This window comes from Periplaneta americana, chromosome 4, assembly GCF_040183065.1.
Source record: "Periplaneta americana isolate PAMFEO1 chromosome 4, P.americana_PAMFEO1_priV1, whole genome shotgun sequence".
Taxonomy (NCBI): Eukaryota; Metazoa; Arthropoda; class Insecta; order Blattodea; family Blattidae; genus Periplaneta; species Periplaneta americana.
In genome coordinates, this window is record NC_091120.1 from 203135774 (window position 1) to 203152460 (window position 16687).

General features: G+C 38.4%; 1 protein-coding gene across 7 annotated transcripts in view; it reads left to right on the plus strand.

Annotated features, from left to right (window-relative positions):
• Nucleotides 1-16687, plus strand: part of kst (spectrin beta chain, non-erythrocytic 5 kst) — a 383292-nt gene that overhangs the window by 328191 nt on the left and 38414 nt on the right. For all 7 annotated transcript variants that reach the window (XM_069824777.1, XM_069824774.1, XM_069824771.1 and 4 more), the window contains 6 exons: nucleotides 2167-2367; nucleotides 5248-5478; nucleotides 7585-7959; nucleotides 9873-10055; nucleotides 12207-12397; nucleotides 13889-14177. In XM_069824777.1, the coding sequence (XP_069680878.1) occupies nucleotides 2167-2367; nucleotides 5248-5478; nucleotides 7585-7959; nucleotides 9873-10055; nucleotides 12207-12397; nucleotides 13889-14177 (1470 nt within the window). The remainder of the gene's footprint in view (nucleotides 1-2166; nucleotides 2368-5247; nucleotides 5479-7584; nucleotides 7960-9872; nucleotides 10056-12206; nucleotides 12398-13888; nucleotides 14178-16687) is intronic.

Below are 16687 nucleotides of genomic sequence, written 5' to 3' on the forward strand. Positions count from 1 at the left end.
GATGGTTTCATCACACTATTTATAATGCCCATAGCTCTTATGTATTTATTAATTTTCTGTGATATGTCCAATTCTTCAAAAATGGAAAGATTGTAACCTAAATATGGGAAACTATTACATCTCTCTAATATTTTATTATTGAGACAAATTTTACTTTGTATTGGGTATTTCCCACAGAATGCCATAATTTTTGTTCTATCTGTTGAAATTTCCATATTGTATATGGCTGCTACTTGCTGCAAATTATATATTGGCCTTTGGAGGTCGTCTTCTGAAAGTGCTAATAATAACAAATCATCTGCAAAGATAATTGAATGCAATTTAAGGTGTCTGTTAATTTGTATATATCCATGGCGAGTTTGCTTCCACTCTTTCATTATTCGGTTCATATAAATAATAAAGAGAATGAGTGATAATCCACATCCTTGTCTTACACCAGTATTGATGGGTGTCCAAGATGACAGCTTAGGTACCATCTTGTTTAATTGCTATTTTATGTCTATATTTCTTCCCATTCATATTCCCATTCCTGTAGCCTCCTCTTAATTTGGTCCATCCATCTTTCTCATAGTTCTCCTCATGGTCACTTTCCTTTTGTCTTTTTGTAATCTTGTATTTTCCATTCTTTTTATGTGTGTGAGCCGCGACTTTACAAAAAAAAAAAACAGAAGAGACCAAGTAAGTAACGACATCAGGAGCCACTCTGAATACAGGAAAATTTAACAAGCTTAGAAAACAATAGCCTCAAATGGCTTTTTTCAAATTTGTACAGATACAAAATTAAAAAATGGGCCGAATCTTGGTAACAGTCCTCCTCTATGTAGGCAACAAGCTTCGCAACACTGTCCACAAGTAGCATACATTTAAGCGTCCTTGTTTACTGCACATGCACAATGCCTTGTATCTGGAACTTGGTAAAATTAGGTGTCCACACCTGTGGAGTAACGGTTAGCGCATCTGGCTGAGAAATCAGGTGGCCCGGGTTCGAATCCCGGTCGGGGCAAGTTACCTGGTTGAGGTTTTTTCCGGGGTTTTCCCTCAACCCAATATGAGCAAATGCTGGGTAACTTTCGGTGTTGGACCCCGGACTCATTTCACCGGCAATATCACCTTCCTTTCATTCAGACGCTAAATAACCTGAGATACTGATACAGCGTCGTAAAATAACCTACTAAAAAAAAAAAAAAAGTAAAATTAGGTGGTCCAAATTTTGTTTCTGGATCTGTACCTTACAGCTTAATATTCCAGTCTTCATTCTTTCTGTACCTTAGATATTTTCGTAACTGTCTTCTCTGTGTTTGTCTCTAAACTATATTCTCCTGCAATTGATTTCCATTGTTCAACTCTCTACATTTTTGTAATATTTTCATGTAAGGCTCTTATCTTTGAAGCCTGGAGTGTACTTAGATCTCTTTTTCTACACATCATGTTTCTGAAGCTTACATTAAGACTAGTTTCAAATATGTTTTATACATTACTATCTTGCTCTTTATATGTTATATCTTCATTCAAAATTAATTGTGAATCATATATACATTTGAACTTTTCTCTATTCTTTTACTAATTTCATCTCCTTCTGAATTTTTTCATGTCATTGCGGGACCAGTTTTGATTTGATTAGAGTGGAACGGATCTTATGGTCCGTACCGTAATGCAGACGATGATGATGATTATTTGATGAAAATTTAATTTTTGTGTTATCACAGTCTACTATATACAGTCACGAAGATTGAGTTTTGAGGGTGCTAGAAACAATGGACTGTGACGGTTCTATTTTGCATTGCCTGTAATGAGGCGATATTAGCGATCCTAGTGGTGAGCAACTATCTAATGTTTGCATATTTACTACTTATTGAGCTTCGCGACTGTATATACTAGACTGTGGTGTTATCATGTGAATATTTGAAAAAATATATTTACATTAAAAAAATTCAAAATATGTGTTTTTATGTGAAATCAAATTTAAAATATATGCTCAGGTGACCTTGTTCGAAACTTAAAGCACAATTACGAGTTTCTATTACAGTGCAACTAAAATATTTATTTACCTAAGAATCCTAACCCTACTAATCACTATGAAATTCTGGAGTCTGAAGCAGTAACATGGTGTGAGCATAGCTGGTCTTGTTGTCATGAGTGTTGAAGCTAATGTGTGTCCTTGTACAGGCGCTGGAGGCCGAGCTGGTGTCGCGGGAGCCTGTGGTGCAGGCACTGGTAGGGCGTGCGCAGAGGATGGTGCGCAGTGGGCACTTTGCAGCGTCGCGTATCGAGGCCTGCAGCAGCGAGCTCACGGAGAGGCTGGGACACTTGCGAGACTTGGCCAGCGTGCGACGGCTGCGCTTGCTGGATGCCGTCGAGTCTCAGATGGTGAGTCCAGCAAACCAGTCTGCTGTGCTGCACACAATGATGATAATATATTCAAACCACGATAACCTATGCCCGTTTATTGCACTGTCCTGTATTCTACACACTTTTCTTCCAGTTTCTCGACATTATATATGAAATTCACCACTTAATACACTCGTCATCCCATATAAGATGCCCTCTTTCATCGTCTCAAAATTCTTAAAATGTATGTTTAAGAGTAGAATAACTCTTCTCGGGTTCTCAGCCAGGTGAGTTGGAGATTTGCTTCCAAGCTTTCAATGGCTAGCTCTGCCATCTTCTTCAGGGAATGAAGATGGCAGAGCTAGCCGTCGAAAGCTTGGAAGTAAATCTCCAACTCACCTGGCTGAGAACCCGAGAAGAGTTGAAGAAGATGGCAGAGCTAGCCATCGAAAGCTAGGAAGCAAGTCTCCAACTCACCTGGCTGAGAACCCGAGAAGAGTTGAAGAAGATGGCAGAGCTAGCCGTCGAAAGCTTGGAAGCAAATCTCCAACTCACCTGGCTGAGAACCCGAGAAGAGTTGAAGAAGATGGCAGAGCTAGCCATCGAAAGCTTGGAAGCAAATCTCCAGCTCACCTGGCTGAGAACCCGAGAAGAGTTATTCTACATCAAACGCTGAGAAAGCCTCAAGTCATACATATGTTTAAGAGTATTCAGAAAATCCACCTGAAATTTTAACGTCTGCAGTCCTGCATGTGAAAGGCACGTTTGAGTCTGTGTTTGGTGAATATAGTAGCATGGAATTGGGCCTTTATACTGCAGAGAGTCTGGTTGTCAGTTTTACATTCAATTCCCAGTGAAGACAGTACTCACTGCTGCAAATTTGGACAGTGCCGAGAAATTGCATTGTTGTTGGTAATATAACAATCTCGCAAATCACGATATTTTAAGAATGTTAAGAATCTGCGATCCAATTACAAAAGCCAAATACGTGCATGATGACATGGAACCTGTTCTTCACATGGGCGTCACTTCCCACTAATACGATCCTGTTTAATATGCGATTATTATGCCGTTTTTTCAAGGGCATCTTACTGAAGTTTCACTGTATTAATAATAATAATAATAATAATAATAATAATAATAATAATAATAATAATAATAATAATACTTACTTACTTACTGGCTTTTAAGGAACCCGGAGGTTCATTCCCGCCCTCACATAAGCCTGCCATTGGTCCCTATCCTGAGCAAGATTAATCCAATCTCTATCATCATATCCCACCTCCCTCAAATCCATTTTAATATTATCTTCCCATCTACGTCTCGGGCCTCCCCAAAGGTCTTTTCCTCTCTGGCCTCCCAACTAACACTCTATATGTATTTCTGGATTCGCCCATACGTGCTACATGCCCTGCCCATCTCAAACGTCTGGATTTAATGTTCCTAATTATGTCAGGTGAAGGATATAATGCGTGCAGCTCTGCGTTGTGTAACTTTCTCCATTCTCCTGTAACTTCATCCCTCTTAGCCCCAAATAATAATAATAATAATAATAATAATAATAATAATAATAATAATAATAATAATAATCCTTAGATTCGAACAGAAGAGCAGATATTGTAGCCATTTACAGGAGAGGGATGCCCTGCAGGCACAACATGTTGTTGTTGAGAAGAAATCCATTTATGAGTCCTGCATCCCTTATCTAAGTGAGAAATATAACATTCCCACTAGTCAGTGGAGTGTTTCTGGTCTTTTGTTTGGTGCATGTAGCACACTTCCTAAATCCATATGTAATATTTTAAAAGCACTCGGTCTCCGAATTTTTGAGATTGAAAAAATTTTATTGAATATTCTTAAGGATTCATTCCAAATATTACATTACCATTTATATTTTGGCCATTGATGATTCTATTGGGTTTGCATTTCTCTGGATGTTTTACTAAACAATTCCTGTATTTAATCTTTTTGTCTTTCTAAATTATTCTGTAGTGCTTTTATCTGGATATTTATGGTCACCCTCATTGAGGGCAGATTATTTTGTTAAAAATTAATATATAATAATAATAATAATAATAATAATAATAATAATAATAATAATAATGATAATAATTAAGTTCTGAGTGGAGAGAAATGCTAAAAATGACTGTGATGGTGGCACCAGTACGTTCTCTCCCTGGTCGCTCTACAGGCACAACCCACTGCAGTGAGTATGAAACTTTACCACATGTGCTTGGGAGTTGCCCACAGGGAGAAGTACTCAGAATAAAACGTCACAACACCATATGTTCTATGATCGCAGATGCACTTCGATCCAAAAATCTAGACGTTCACGAGGAAGTTCATTGTATTGCTGATGGTGGAAGCAATCGTAGGATCGATATCATAGCTATAAATAGAAATAAACAGACAGCCGAAGTAATTGATCCTACGATCAGATTTGAAATCTCAGCCACTCAACCATCTGAAGTGAATGAAGAGAAAAAGAAAATCTACGAGCCCACGATTCAGTACCTATTGGCGAAATACAACATAGAAAAAAATCACAGTTACCGGTCTCTTCTTCGTATTGTAAAGTGGAGGGAAAAATACAAGCTGACGAGAGATCTTCAAGATGCCATCGTCACCACCATTATAAAATTTTCTGTAGCGATATTTCGTCAGCATCTTTATGGCGTACATTCAATTTAAATTATACTAGTTTCTATTTTTTTTCTTATGTCTTATTCACTTTTGTCTGAAACCTGTTTATATAATTTTTCATTTTAAATTTTATAATGAGCTATTCTGTGTCGCAGGGCAAACCCAAAATATTGGGTCAGACCAATAAATTAAAATTAAATAATAATAATAATAATAATAATAATAATAATAATAATAATAATAATAATAATAATATATTTGTGATTATTGTTACAGTTCTATGCAGAAGCAAACGAGGCAGAGACGTGGATCAAGGAGAAGTGGCCTCTTCTGATGTCGAACGACTTCGGGAAGGATGAGGACTCGGTGCAGTCGTTGGCCAAGAAGCTGGAGGGCATGGAGAGGGACCTGAGCCAGTTCCAGCACACCGTGGGGAAGCTGGCCAAGCTGGCGCAGGGCCTTGTGGACCGCGGCCACTTTGACAGCCAGAACATCACGGCCAAGCAGGTATGAGTGACATGGCTGCTCAGAAAGGAGAAATTGATCTAACCATCATAATAATTATCTTATTCGTCATAGATGATGGACCATATGATCTGTTTCTTCTTATTATTATACTGCCTCATTAAGGAAATTTAGAGTTCATTTTTTAAAGATTCCAATAAGTCGGGTACAATTTAAAAAAGAATGGTATTCAATCATATTACTTATTTTAATGTAAATTATACATTTATAAATATACATTATATTTTAAAAAATTTTTGTTAACGTTTTTGCCATTCAGTATGATATATTCATACATTGATAAATTAGAGATATCTTGTGAAACAATACATTGCATTAAAATTGTAGTAAAGAGGTTTACATAATGTCAAAGCATAGATAGTTGATGCCAATATTAAAAGGGCTATTCCATATGAAATCGATCAGTGAAAAACCTCGCATTTTTTTATACTCCCAATTTTTCCCTATTTATACAAGGTGCTGAGGACAGTGCATTTTCAAAAATATTCTATCGAATGTCAAACGGTTTTTGTATTGTTGAGCGACAAATTTAGCGTACTTTATAAAAAAAAGCATCTTTCAGCGCTCAGAACTCTGGAACCATTTACTGCAGAACATTGAACAGGAGCTTATTTTGAAGCTGACATTTGGTAGGTTATGTTAAGAAGTAATCATTATTTTTATTGTACACAGAGAGACAGATAATCTGATTTTACTTACTTTTAGGCTTTTTTGCCAATTTGTAAAAATGTAAAAAAATATTGAGAAAAAAACCTTGTATTATTAAAAGGGATTCGGCATTGTTTGCTTAGTGGTATGGCAATAAGTTTCGAGGGTATTAAATAAATTAATTTCACATGTCTGGACTTGAACGGCGCAGTAACGCACGCACTGGCCGAGAGCTGAAGATAAGCGAGTGTTGGGCGTCATTTTACTCCTGTGTTTATGAAAACTTTTGATAAAGCTAGCCCAGCTATGCGCAACTAGACGAAACATCACGTGTTTGTCTCCTTGCCTTGCTTGTCTTGGCTAGCTCCCGCCTCACAGTCAGCTGGTTAGTTCACGCGCGTACTATTTATTTTCTTTATTTGATATTTTCAATACTTTCTTATCAACATACCATCGGTAAAAAATATGTGTTTATTTGTACTTTCAATGCGGAATCTAACTATATATTTTTAAAATATTTCTTCCTTGGCAAAGGCGTCTTAATGAGGAAAAATCTAAATTTCTCCATTTCCATAAAAAGTAAGAAAAACTGTTTACATGTCAATATAAACTTTAATTTCTCAGCATCAAAATAAACCATGATTTTGATCACTGGGTGAAAGGGTTTCGAAGCTACAACAGTTTAAAGTTACTAATTTTATGAAAATACGATAAATTTAAATATTTTAAATTTAAACACTATGAAGTTCTGATGCCTCAAACTTTACACAAAGCATTGTTCAGTGTGTTCTGTACAAAAAAAGTTTCATTTAGAAATTGTAAGGTCACTTTTCTCTGTATTTCGGTCGATTTGAGATGGATTAGCTCAAAAACATTAAAAAAAACGGTGAAACACTTGTGTACCAATTAAAATGAAATATCGAATATGCATATTTAATCAGAAATAAATTACTAATTATATCATATTAAATTAAACATACGTCAATACTGTTAATCAGATATGTATATTATTTTAATATGGTTAAACTTCTAACATACAACCAGAGGAGGTTAATGCTGTAAAACAAAATATCTATGAGTCAAACTATTCCATATTTCCAGGATAAATACAATAATAATATTAAAATATATTAATCAAATTTTAGTTACAAGTCTTCCCTTTAGTGCTAGAAGTATCACAACAAATATTTGTTTGAATGGCGAGGAAAATATAATTTTTGAGAAATCTCTAGAGACAGAGATAGTGACAGATAAGTATAGTCAAATGTATCTGTGGCGATGCTAAGAAATCGTTTATATGCAAACATACACTGTTATTAAGAAATTGATCTACTTCAATGACATAAATCGATCATGTCAGAAACCTGATATGTACCATTCTGTCAGAACGACACAAACTCATACCGCTACACTAATTAGTGCATGCGTCTTGTGGTGCAGGCAGAGATAGAGGCGCAGTTCTCGGAGCTGCAGGCCATGGCGGCACAGCGCTCGGCCCGGCTGGCTGAGTCACTCAAGTTGTATCGCTTCCTGAGGGAGGCGGATGAGGTGGCGGAGTGGATGGGCGACCAGACAGCGCTGGCTGCTTCAGAGGACTACGGCCGAGATGTGGAGCACGTGGAGCTGCTGATCCAGACGTTCGACTCATTCCTGTCCAGCCTGGCCGCCAGCGGGGGCCGAGTCACTGCATGCCTCTCCACAGGCCGCGCCCTCATTGCCGAGGGCAACCCTGAGCGCGATCGCATCCAGGCCAAGCTCGACGACACGCAGCAGCTGTGGGAGGACCTGAGAGAACTGGCTCATGCGCGGCAGGAGGTGGGTATTGTGGGCAGAATGCTTCTGTAGCCTTTGACAGAGACTTTAAATGTGCCGTACATGAAGAGTAGGCCTGTAAGTTAGAAAGTGTGCGGTATTAATCTGTCTGTGTACAGCGATTTCTACTAAACTATTGGACGGATTTTGTTCATATTCAGTATCTACGAGTCAATTTATCAGGGAATGATGTACATGAAATATAATAATTTTAGTACTAGTCTGTCTGTGTACAGCGATTTCTACTAAACTATTGGACGGATTTTGTTCATATTCAGTATCTAAGAGTCAATTTATCAGGGAATGATGTACATGAAATATAATAATTTTAGTACTAGTCTGTCTGTGTACAGCAATTTCTACTAAACTATTGGACGGATTTTGTTCATATTCAGTATCTAAGAGTCAATTTATCAGGGACTGATGTACATGAAATATAATAATTTTAGTACTAGTCAGTCTGTGTACAGCGATTTCTACTAAACTATTGGACGGATTTTGTTCATATTCAGTATCTAAGAGTCAATTTATCAGGGACTGATGTACATGAAATATAATAATTTTAGTACTAGTCAGTCTGTGTACAGCGATTTCTACTAAACTATTGGATGGATTTTGTTCATATTCAGTATCTACGAGTCAATTTATCAGGGAATGATGTACATGAAATATAATAATTTTAGTACTAGTCTGTCTGTGTACAGCGATTTCTACTAAACTATTGGACGGATTTTGTTCATATTCAGTATCTACGAGTCAATTTATCAGGGAATGATGTACATGAAATATAATAATTTTAGTACTAGTCTGTCTGTGTACAGCGATTTCTACTAAACTATTGGACGGATTTTGTTCATATTCAGTATCTACGAGTCAATTTATCAGGGACTGATGTACATGAAATATAATAATTTTAGTACTAGTCACTCTGTGTACAGCGATTTCTACTAAACTATTGGACGGATTTTGTTCATATTCAGTATCTACAAGTCAATTTATCAGGGAATGATGTACATGAAATATAATAATTTTAGTACTAGTCTGTCTGTGTACAGCGATTTCTACTAAACTATTGGACGGATTTTGTTCATATTCAGTATCTATGAGTCAATTTATCAGGGAATGATGTACATGAAATATAATAATTTTATTACTAGTCTGTCTGTGTACAGCGATTTCTACTAAACTATTGGACGGATTTTGTTCATATTCAGTATCTACGAGTCAATTTATCAGGGAATGATGTACATGAAATATAATAATTTTAGTACTAGTCTGTGTGTGTACAGCGATTTCTACTAAACTATTGGACGGATTTTGTTCATATTCAGTATCTACGAGTCAATTTATCAGGGAATGATGTACATGAAATATAATAATTTTAGTACTAGTCTGTCTGTGTACAGCGATTTCTACTAAACTATTGGACGGATTTTGTTCATATTCAGTATCTACGAGTCAATTTATCAGGGAATGATGTACATGAAATATAATAATTTTAGTACTAGTCTGTCTGCATACAGCAATTTCTACTAAACTATTGGAAGGATTTTGTTCATATTCAGTATCTACGAGTCAATTTATCAGGGAATGATGTACATGAAATATAATAATTTTAGTACTAGTCAGTCTGTGTACAGTGATTTCTGTAAACTATTGGGTGGATCAATGTTACAGATGTTTTTAGGTCTCTCTTTATATCATGTAGTTGGTTAATAGTAACGGAACATATATCTTACAAGTAGAGGTAATATCTAAATATTCATAAACGTGAATATTCAGTGTCTTAGGCAGATCCAAACTTGGAAAAGGAACATTTATATTAGCGTAAAATTGACTGTCTGTTCATCACAGAATAGGGTTATGAAATGTTCCTGCAGTAACTTGAGGATATACAAGAGCTGATGTTGTTGCAGGCTCTGGCTGGAGCGAAGCAAGTTCATGTGTTCGACCGTCGAGCAGACGAGACGATTGGCTGGATACAAGAGAAGGATGCAGCCTTGTCTGCACAGGGCTACGGGCAGGACTTGGAGACCATTCAGGCTCTGGTGCGACAACATCAGGTGTTCGAGACCGACCTCGCTGCTGTTAAAGAACAGGTACAGTATCATGCCATTCCTTGGTTATGTCTGTGTTGATACTGGCTCAACTAGTGGAGAAGTTACTTAAGTGGTTAAGCCACCTGGGTTATGGACGAAATGTGTTATAATGTGTTCAAAACAGTGGTTGGGGTATTGAATATGTTTCACATTCCTAGTACTCATGATATGGTATGTTTTTTCGTTATTTCTTTCTTTATCATTATTATCCCTGCCACCAACATGACTGCTTCCATCCACACTACCAGCACTACTGCTATTACCACCATCTTCAAACATATGGAAATAAGGTGTGTCCCAGTCAATTTAAACATGTAAATAAATAGTGTGTTTAGCTCGCGCAAGAAATGATTGCCGAAAACCAATGGCGGCATTGCTGTCAGTTTTGACGTGTGTATGTAGGCACGCCGAGGGGGGAGAGGTGCAAGCCGATGGAAGTACTGTCTCTTCCAAGAAGATGGAAATAAAGAACGTAGCAAGAGAAACATTCAAAGCTAATTAAACGCGCAATATATGTTTACAAATGAAATACTAATATCGTGCGATACAAGACAGGTATTCATGTATTGGCCTGATGGTCTTATCTCTACCAGGTTAAATAAATAAAATAAAATAAAAATAAAAATAAATAAATTCACATGCAATGGAACAAACTAAAGTCGTAATGTAACTATCACAACGCAAGACTGATTCTGTCGATGTCATTTCTCTTCCGACTGTACTCTTGAATATCATTCAAGCTATCTCGTGACCTTTCCTGTCGCCCGCTCTTCCTTATCGGAGTGTTTGATTCGCATTCCTTCCGTCGGTATTCCGTGCTTGCGAGACCTATATCAATGAATTTTAAATATACAGAGTGTCCCAGTGGATTTAAACACGTAAAAAAACTGATTGTCCCAGTGTTTTTAAACACGTAAATACACAGAGTGTACAATGAATTTAAATATGTAGCTCTTTGGTCGATAAACCTCACAAATTAATAACATAGTGTGAATACTACCCACCCTATACAGAGTGAAGTTCAGAGGTGTGGTTCATTTGTCGTAATGAGCGAGAATGCAGTGGTGGATTGCGAACTTCATCTCTGCCTTAAAAGTGTTCATAACAAGGAAATAATAACAAGGGGAAGGGGATATAAAAATCTATTTAGAATTATATTAATTTCATCTGTATTTGCTTATTTTGTTGTTTCTTATTCAATTGTCTTTTTATAAATAGTCATACTGGAACATGCATCTTATCTCAGAAAGCTTTCAAAATTAGACGCCACGTCTTAAGTAGTCACTGTTAATTGTGCATGAAGATTGACAACTGTGTTCTTTTGTGAATTTACTGTGTCCAGTTCAGGCCAAACTTCTTAGGAAATTCTTCTGTATATATTCTGTCTGAGGCAGTGATTGGTTGCTTTAATGCCATGCGTGTGGGAAGCTGGTCTTTATCATATGTAAGTTATGTAATAATGAAACCTTCGGCATATACTGGGTGTTCATTTCAAAGTGTGTCATGACGTCACTGTTGCTGGGTCACCGATTTGAAGCGAGTTTCAGCTTATATGTTAGAGAAGTTGCCTATTATTTAAGGCGTTCTTCAATCTGAACTTGAGAACGTGTACGGTATAACTTGAACGTCGTAGCAACAGATGGCGGTCTGTACGGTCTGTGTGCTACCATAACCTCTTTCGAACTGTGTTTTGCGCCGGCAAGTCGTACGCAGGGTATTTGTTATCATCGGTTGCGTACGGTAACATTCCACAACACAAATCAAATGCTCCGTGTCCATGTTGACCGTTGGAGTTAATGTCAACAAATATGTAAGTAATCGTCTTAACCCTCTCCCCCATATCCCGACAGTACGTATTTCCAAACAGTTACATTCCTGCCACTACCGGCGTTACCGTATGTATTGGTACGTACTCTTCAGAATGAACGCCGTACTTGCTAGGCAACTTCTCTGCCTCATAGGTTATACACCTCTGCGGAAGTGTAGGAAGATTGAATTCTCTAGGCTCATCGGCTAGCCACATGACGGCATACAGCGAGCCATGACACCCAGTAGTTAGAAGAAGGAATACCTCACTTGAAGTGCCTTGATTCTGAGGTAGGATCTGCTGCTTTAATGTTGGGATGTTACTGACAACTTGCCACGTTGCAGGTGGAGTCGGTGACTGAAGAGGCAGGACGCCTGGCGTCGCTGTTCCCTGACGCACGCGAGCACATCGCAGTGAAGCACGAGGACGCCCTGGAGGCGTGGGGCGAACTGCTGGAGAAGTCGGCGCAGCGCCGCGACAAGCTGCAGCAGGCCGAGCAGCTGCAGGCGTACTTCGACGAATACCGGGACTTGATGTGAGTGGAACTTCTGCTGCAGTTAGAGTTCTCATGTTCTCTTCTTATTCTTTCTCTTTTCGTCTTTCTCCTCTTACTCTCGAAATTGTTTTCTTCTCAAGTTTCTCCTTTTCTCATTAAATTTTTTCTGTTCTTGGCCTATTCTCAAGCTTCCCCTTCTTTTCTCAACTTTAAGCTACTCTTTCTTTTGAACATTCTTTTCTCAATATTCTCCTTTTTTTTCTTTTTCAATGTTTCCTTTCATTTCTTGTCAATCTTCTTTTCCTTTTCTTCTTATCCTTAGCATTTTTTTTCTTCAACATATTATTTCTTGTCAACCTTTTCTCAAGCTTCCTCCTGTCAGCACTCTTTTTACAATATTCTTTTACTTCTCTTTTCAGTCTCTTGTTTTCAATCTTTTCGTACTCGCTTTCCAATCTTTTTTATTTATTTTATTGGGTTATTTTACGACGCTGTATCAACATCTAGGTTATTTAGCGTCTGAATGAAATGAAGGTGATAATGCCAGTGAAATGATTCCGGGGTCCAGCACCGAAAGTTACCCAGCATTTGCTCGTACTGGGTTGAGGGAAAACCCCGGAAAAAACCTCAACCAGGTAACTTGCCCCGACTGAGATTTGAACCCGGGCCACCTGGCTTCGCGGCCAGACGCACTGACCGTTACTCCACAGGTGTGGACTTTCCAATCTTAGTCTTCCTCCTGTCAACATTATCTCTTCATTATTTTCTTAACTTCTCTTCTGAGCCTCCTCTTGTCAAACCTTTTCGTGCTCTCTTTTCAACTTCCTCTTGCCACCGACGTGACTCAGTTGGTTAAGGTGCTTGCGTGCCAGTCTGAAGTTATGCTCGGGCGCGGGTTCGATTCCTGCTTGGGCTTATTACCCGGTTAGGTTTTTTCCGAGGTTTTCCCCAACCATAAGATGAATATCGGGGAATTTATGGCGAATCCTCGGTCTCATCTCACCAAATACCATCTCGCTATCATCAATCTCATAGACGCTAAATAACCTATTAGTTGATACAGCGTCGTTAAATTACCAACTAAAAATAAAAAGAAAGAACTTCCTCTTTTCCTTCTCATCCTTCTTTTAATATCCTCTTTTCATCGTATTTTCTTCACACTTCTGAACTTCTTTTCCCAGGCTTTACACCTCTTTCCTTCTCACCCTCACTTCAAGCCACTGCTTCTCTTCTTAACCTTTTTTCGTTGTTTTTTTTTTTTTTTTTTTTTTGTCTCTCTTTCAGCCTCCTCTTATGCTTTCTCTCCTTCTCCTCTGAACCTCCTCTTTCCAGACTTCTCTTTCTGTTCTTAAGTTTGTCCTTGTGTCAAATTTCTGCTATAGTAAACCTTATCTTTTCTCTAGTTTCTCTTGCTTTTGCGAACTTTCCCCTCTTGAGATTTATCTCTTTCCTTCACCTCCTCCTTTTTTCAAACTTCTCGTTCTATCAAGTCACTCTTCCTGATTGACCACGTTGTTTACTGTGCTGCAGGGCGTGGATCAACGAAATGATAGCGAAGGTGACGGCGCCTGATCTGGCGCAGGACGTGCCGGGTGCCGAGGCTCTGCTGGTGAGGCATGAGGAGCATCGGGCTGAGATCGAAACGCGGGCGGACGCGTTCGCCAAATTCTCTCAGACGGGCCACAAGCTGATTGCAGATGGACATTTCTTGGCGCCTGAGATAGAGGAGAAGATCAGCGTGCTGGAGCAGCGCAAGCAGCTGCTAAGCGACACCTGGACGCGACGCAAGGGCATCTACGAGCAGAATCTGGACACACAGGTTTGTTGGACTTCTTCCGTCTTTGATGAATTACAGAACACGTAACATTTCCGAAGTTGTCCTATTTGTGATCTTTCAAATGAGTAAATCACCTTAACTGATCAGCAACTAAGAACAGGAGATTACGAACTGTGATTGATAGGAACTTTATACTTAAAATTTGTTGTTGTTTTCTAATGCCAGGCGTTTGACAATAAAGTCATTTGACTTCTTGCACTCCAATATTGATTCTGTACCATTAAAGCAGTCCCCGCCTGGAGGTCCGATTGGGGGACTATTTTACCTCCAGATAATTTTACCTTAATGGTACTCATTTCATATTGGCAAGTTGTAGCCGATTTAAGTGAACACCATATTTTAACGTTTTGGTGGCTACTTCATCCACACACAACCCCCAGAATGTCTGGACGACCACACCTGCTGTTGGTCGACGGGTCCATTGGACCTAGCTGGGAGATCTTGTTGATCACCAGTTTTCCCTCCTTAAGCCACTGGAGGACGATTTTAGTGCCATAGCAGGTCAGCACTAGGAACAGAAAAGTAGAAAGAGGAGGAAGGAAAGGGAAATGAACCCCTAGGCCTCGAATGCTCTGATGCCGTCAGGGTCGAAGAACGTAAGAGTTCAGTCAGAGGACTGGATAGGAAAGGGTAAAGAGGGAATTAGGTATTGAATAGAGGAAAATTATACCAAATTCAGTCATTAACTCATCAAGCTGACCAGTGCTAATTGATGAGTAGCCCCTCCCTTTAGTTCAGCTTGTAAAATTATGCTTACTAACAGCTGCACCACGGGAAGGTAGGGATGGGACATTGGGTATTTGTCCAGGTTGGTTCCTTAAAGCCTTCAATGGGAAGGATTAATGGCTCTCCCCCCTGTATCCGACAGATACCCTTTTGCAGCCACTTAAAATTTGTAAATCCTCTTCAAACTGAGATATGTGACATTTCAATCTGACAACAGTTAAATATGTTAAGACTTAGTTCTAACCTCATTTACATGTCATAGGGGAAAATTGAGTTTAAAGTTTCTCCTATAGCTTTGCATTAATGCATTTGAAAAACCTCACTTCTAGCACTTTTACAACTCGAAAATTCAGTTGAATTCTTTCATATATCGACAGAGGACATTATCAAAGATACTAAAATTAATATAAAAGGAAATGTCCAGATAACTGTTTTTAACTCCAGAGTGTCCTTAAAATTCAGATTATATACAGGGTTATTCAAAAAGAAAGAGCAGATTTCAAATATTTATTTTAAACAAACTATAAACAGTAGAAACACTTTCCACACACCATTGGATAGAGAAAGGTTTAAAGTTTTATAGTCCATGAGGTTGCAAGCACTCAACATGCGCATCATGTGTTGCGCGACAAACATCAAAACGGTGGCCCTTTTCTTGCCACACAAGAATCAACTGGTCCCTAGTTATGGAATTCACGGTTCCAACAATTCGATATCGTAGATCTTGAAGAATAGCAGGGAGGTGTGGTACAAATACCCTGTCTTTTATGTACCTCACAGATAAAAATCACAGGGGGTAAGATCGGGGGACCTGGGGGGGCCACACAGATGAACACGATCTTCTCCACCTCTTTCAATCCAACTCCTCGGAATGGTGTCGTTCTGATAATGCTCCACTAAAAAAAAAGTTCATACACTTTCTTTACAGAAACGGCGCAAAAACATTCATCTTCGGTGAGTTCTTGCATGTTCGGCGACTACGCAAGGATTTTCAGTCCTTGAAATTCGGACTGGCGAGTAACCGCGGCGGACAGGCCATTGCTGTTTCCGCTTTGCTTATGGCCCCGGATCGAGTATCACGTGTAATCAAACGTTAAAAAAAAATTGAACCTTCCTCTATCTATTGGTGTGTGGTAAATGCTTCTAGTGTTTATACTTCGTTTAAAATAAATATTTGAAATCTGCTCTTTCTTTTTGAATAGCCCTGTATATATGTAAGCATACAGATTGTTTAAAATATGTAGGATTCACTTGAGAAACGAATTCAAGAGCAAAAAATTATTTTTAAGATTTCATATATACTTACCTCCGAAAAAACTTCGATTCCAAGTTACAGTCATAATAATATGCTTACCTTATAGAAAGTCCTTAGAACGAACTCCTTGTGCCTTGGTACAAGACCTGCAACACCACATGACTTCCACACGTACTGTATTAAAAAATTCCCAATGTCTGTCAAATTCTTTGGCAATCTTGTTCAACTTGTAAGAACATTTCAACATCTTCTGTTGGTGGATTCAAGGCCGAGGAATGTGCAGGTCAGACAATTGGTCCTCCGTGATCAATCCATTTACATGGAAATCGGAAATTATACTGAAGTATATTAAAAAGGAATTAAGTGAGATGCTGGATGGAGCATTCATTTTGTGTAATTATTTGCTTGCGGTTTATGCAAGATACTATGCCTAATTTTAGTAGAGCTTTTAGGAAATTTTTGGATAATAAGTTCTCAAGTAAATGGATTGGTTTGCAAGGACCTATTTATT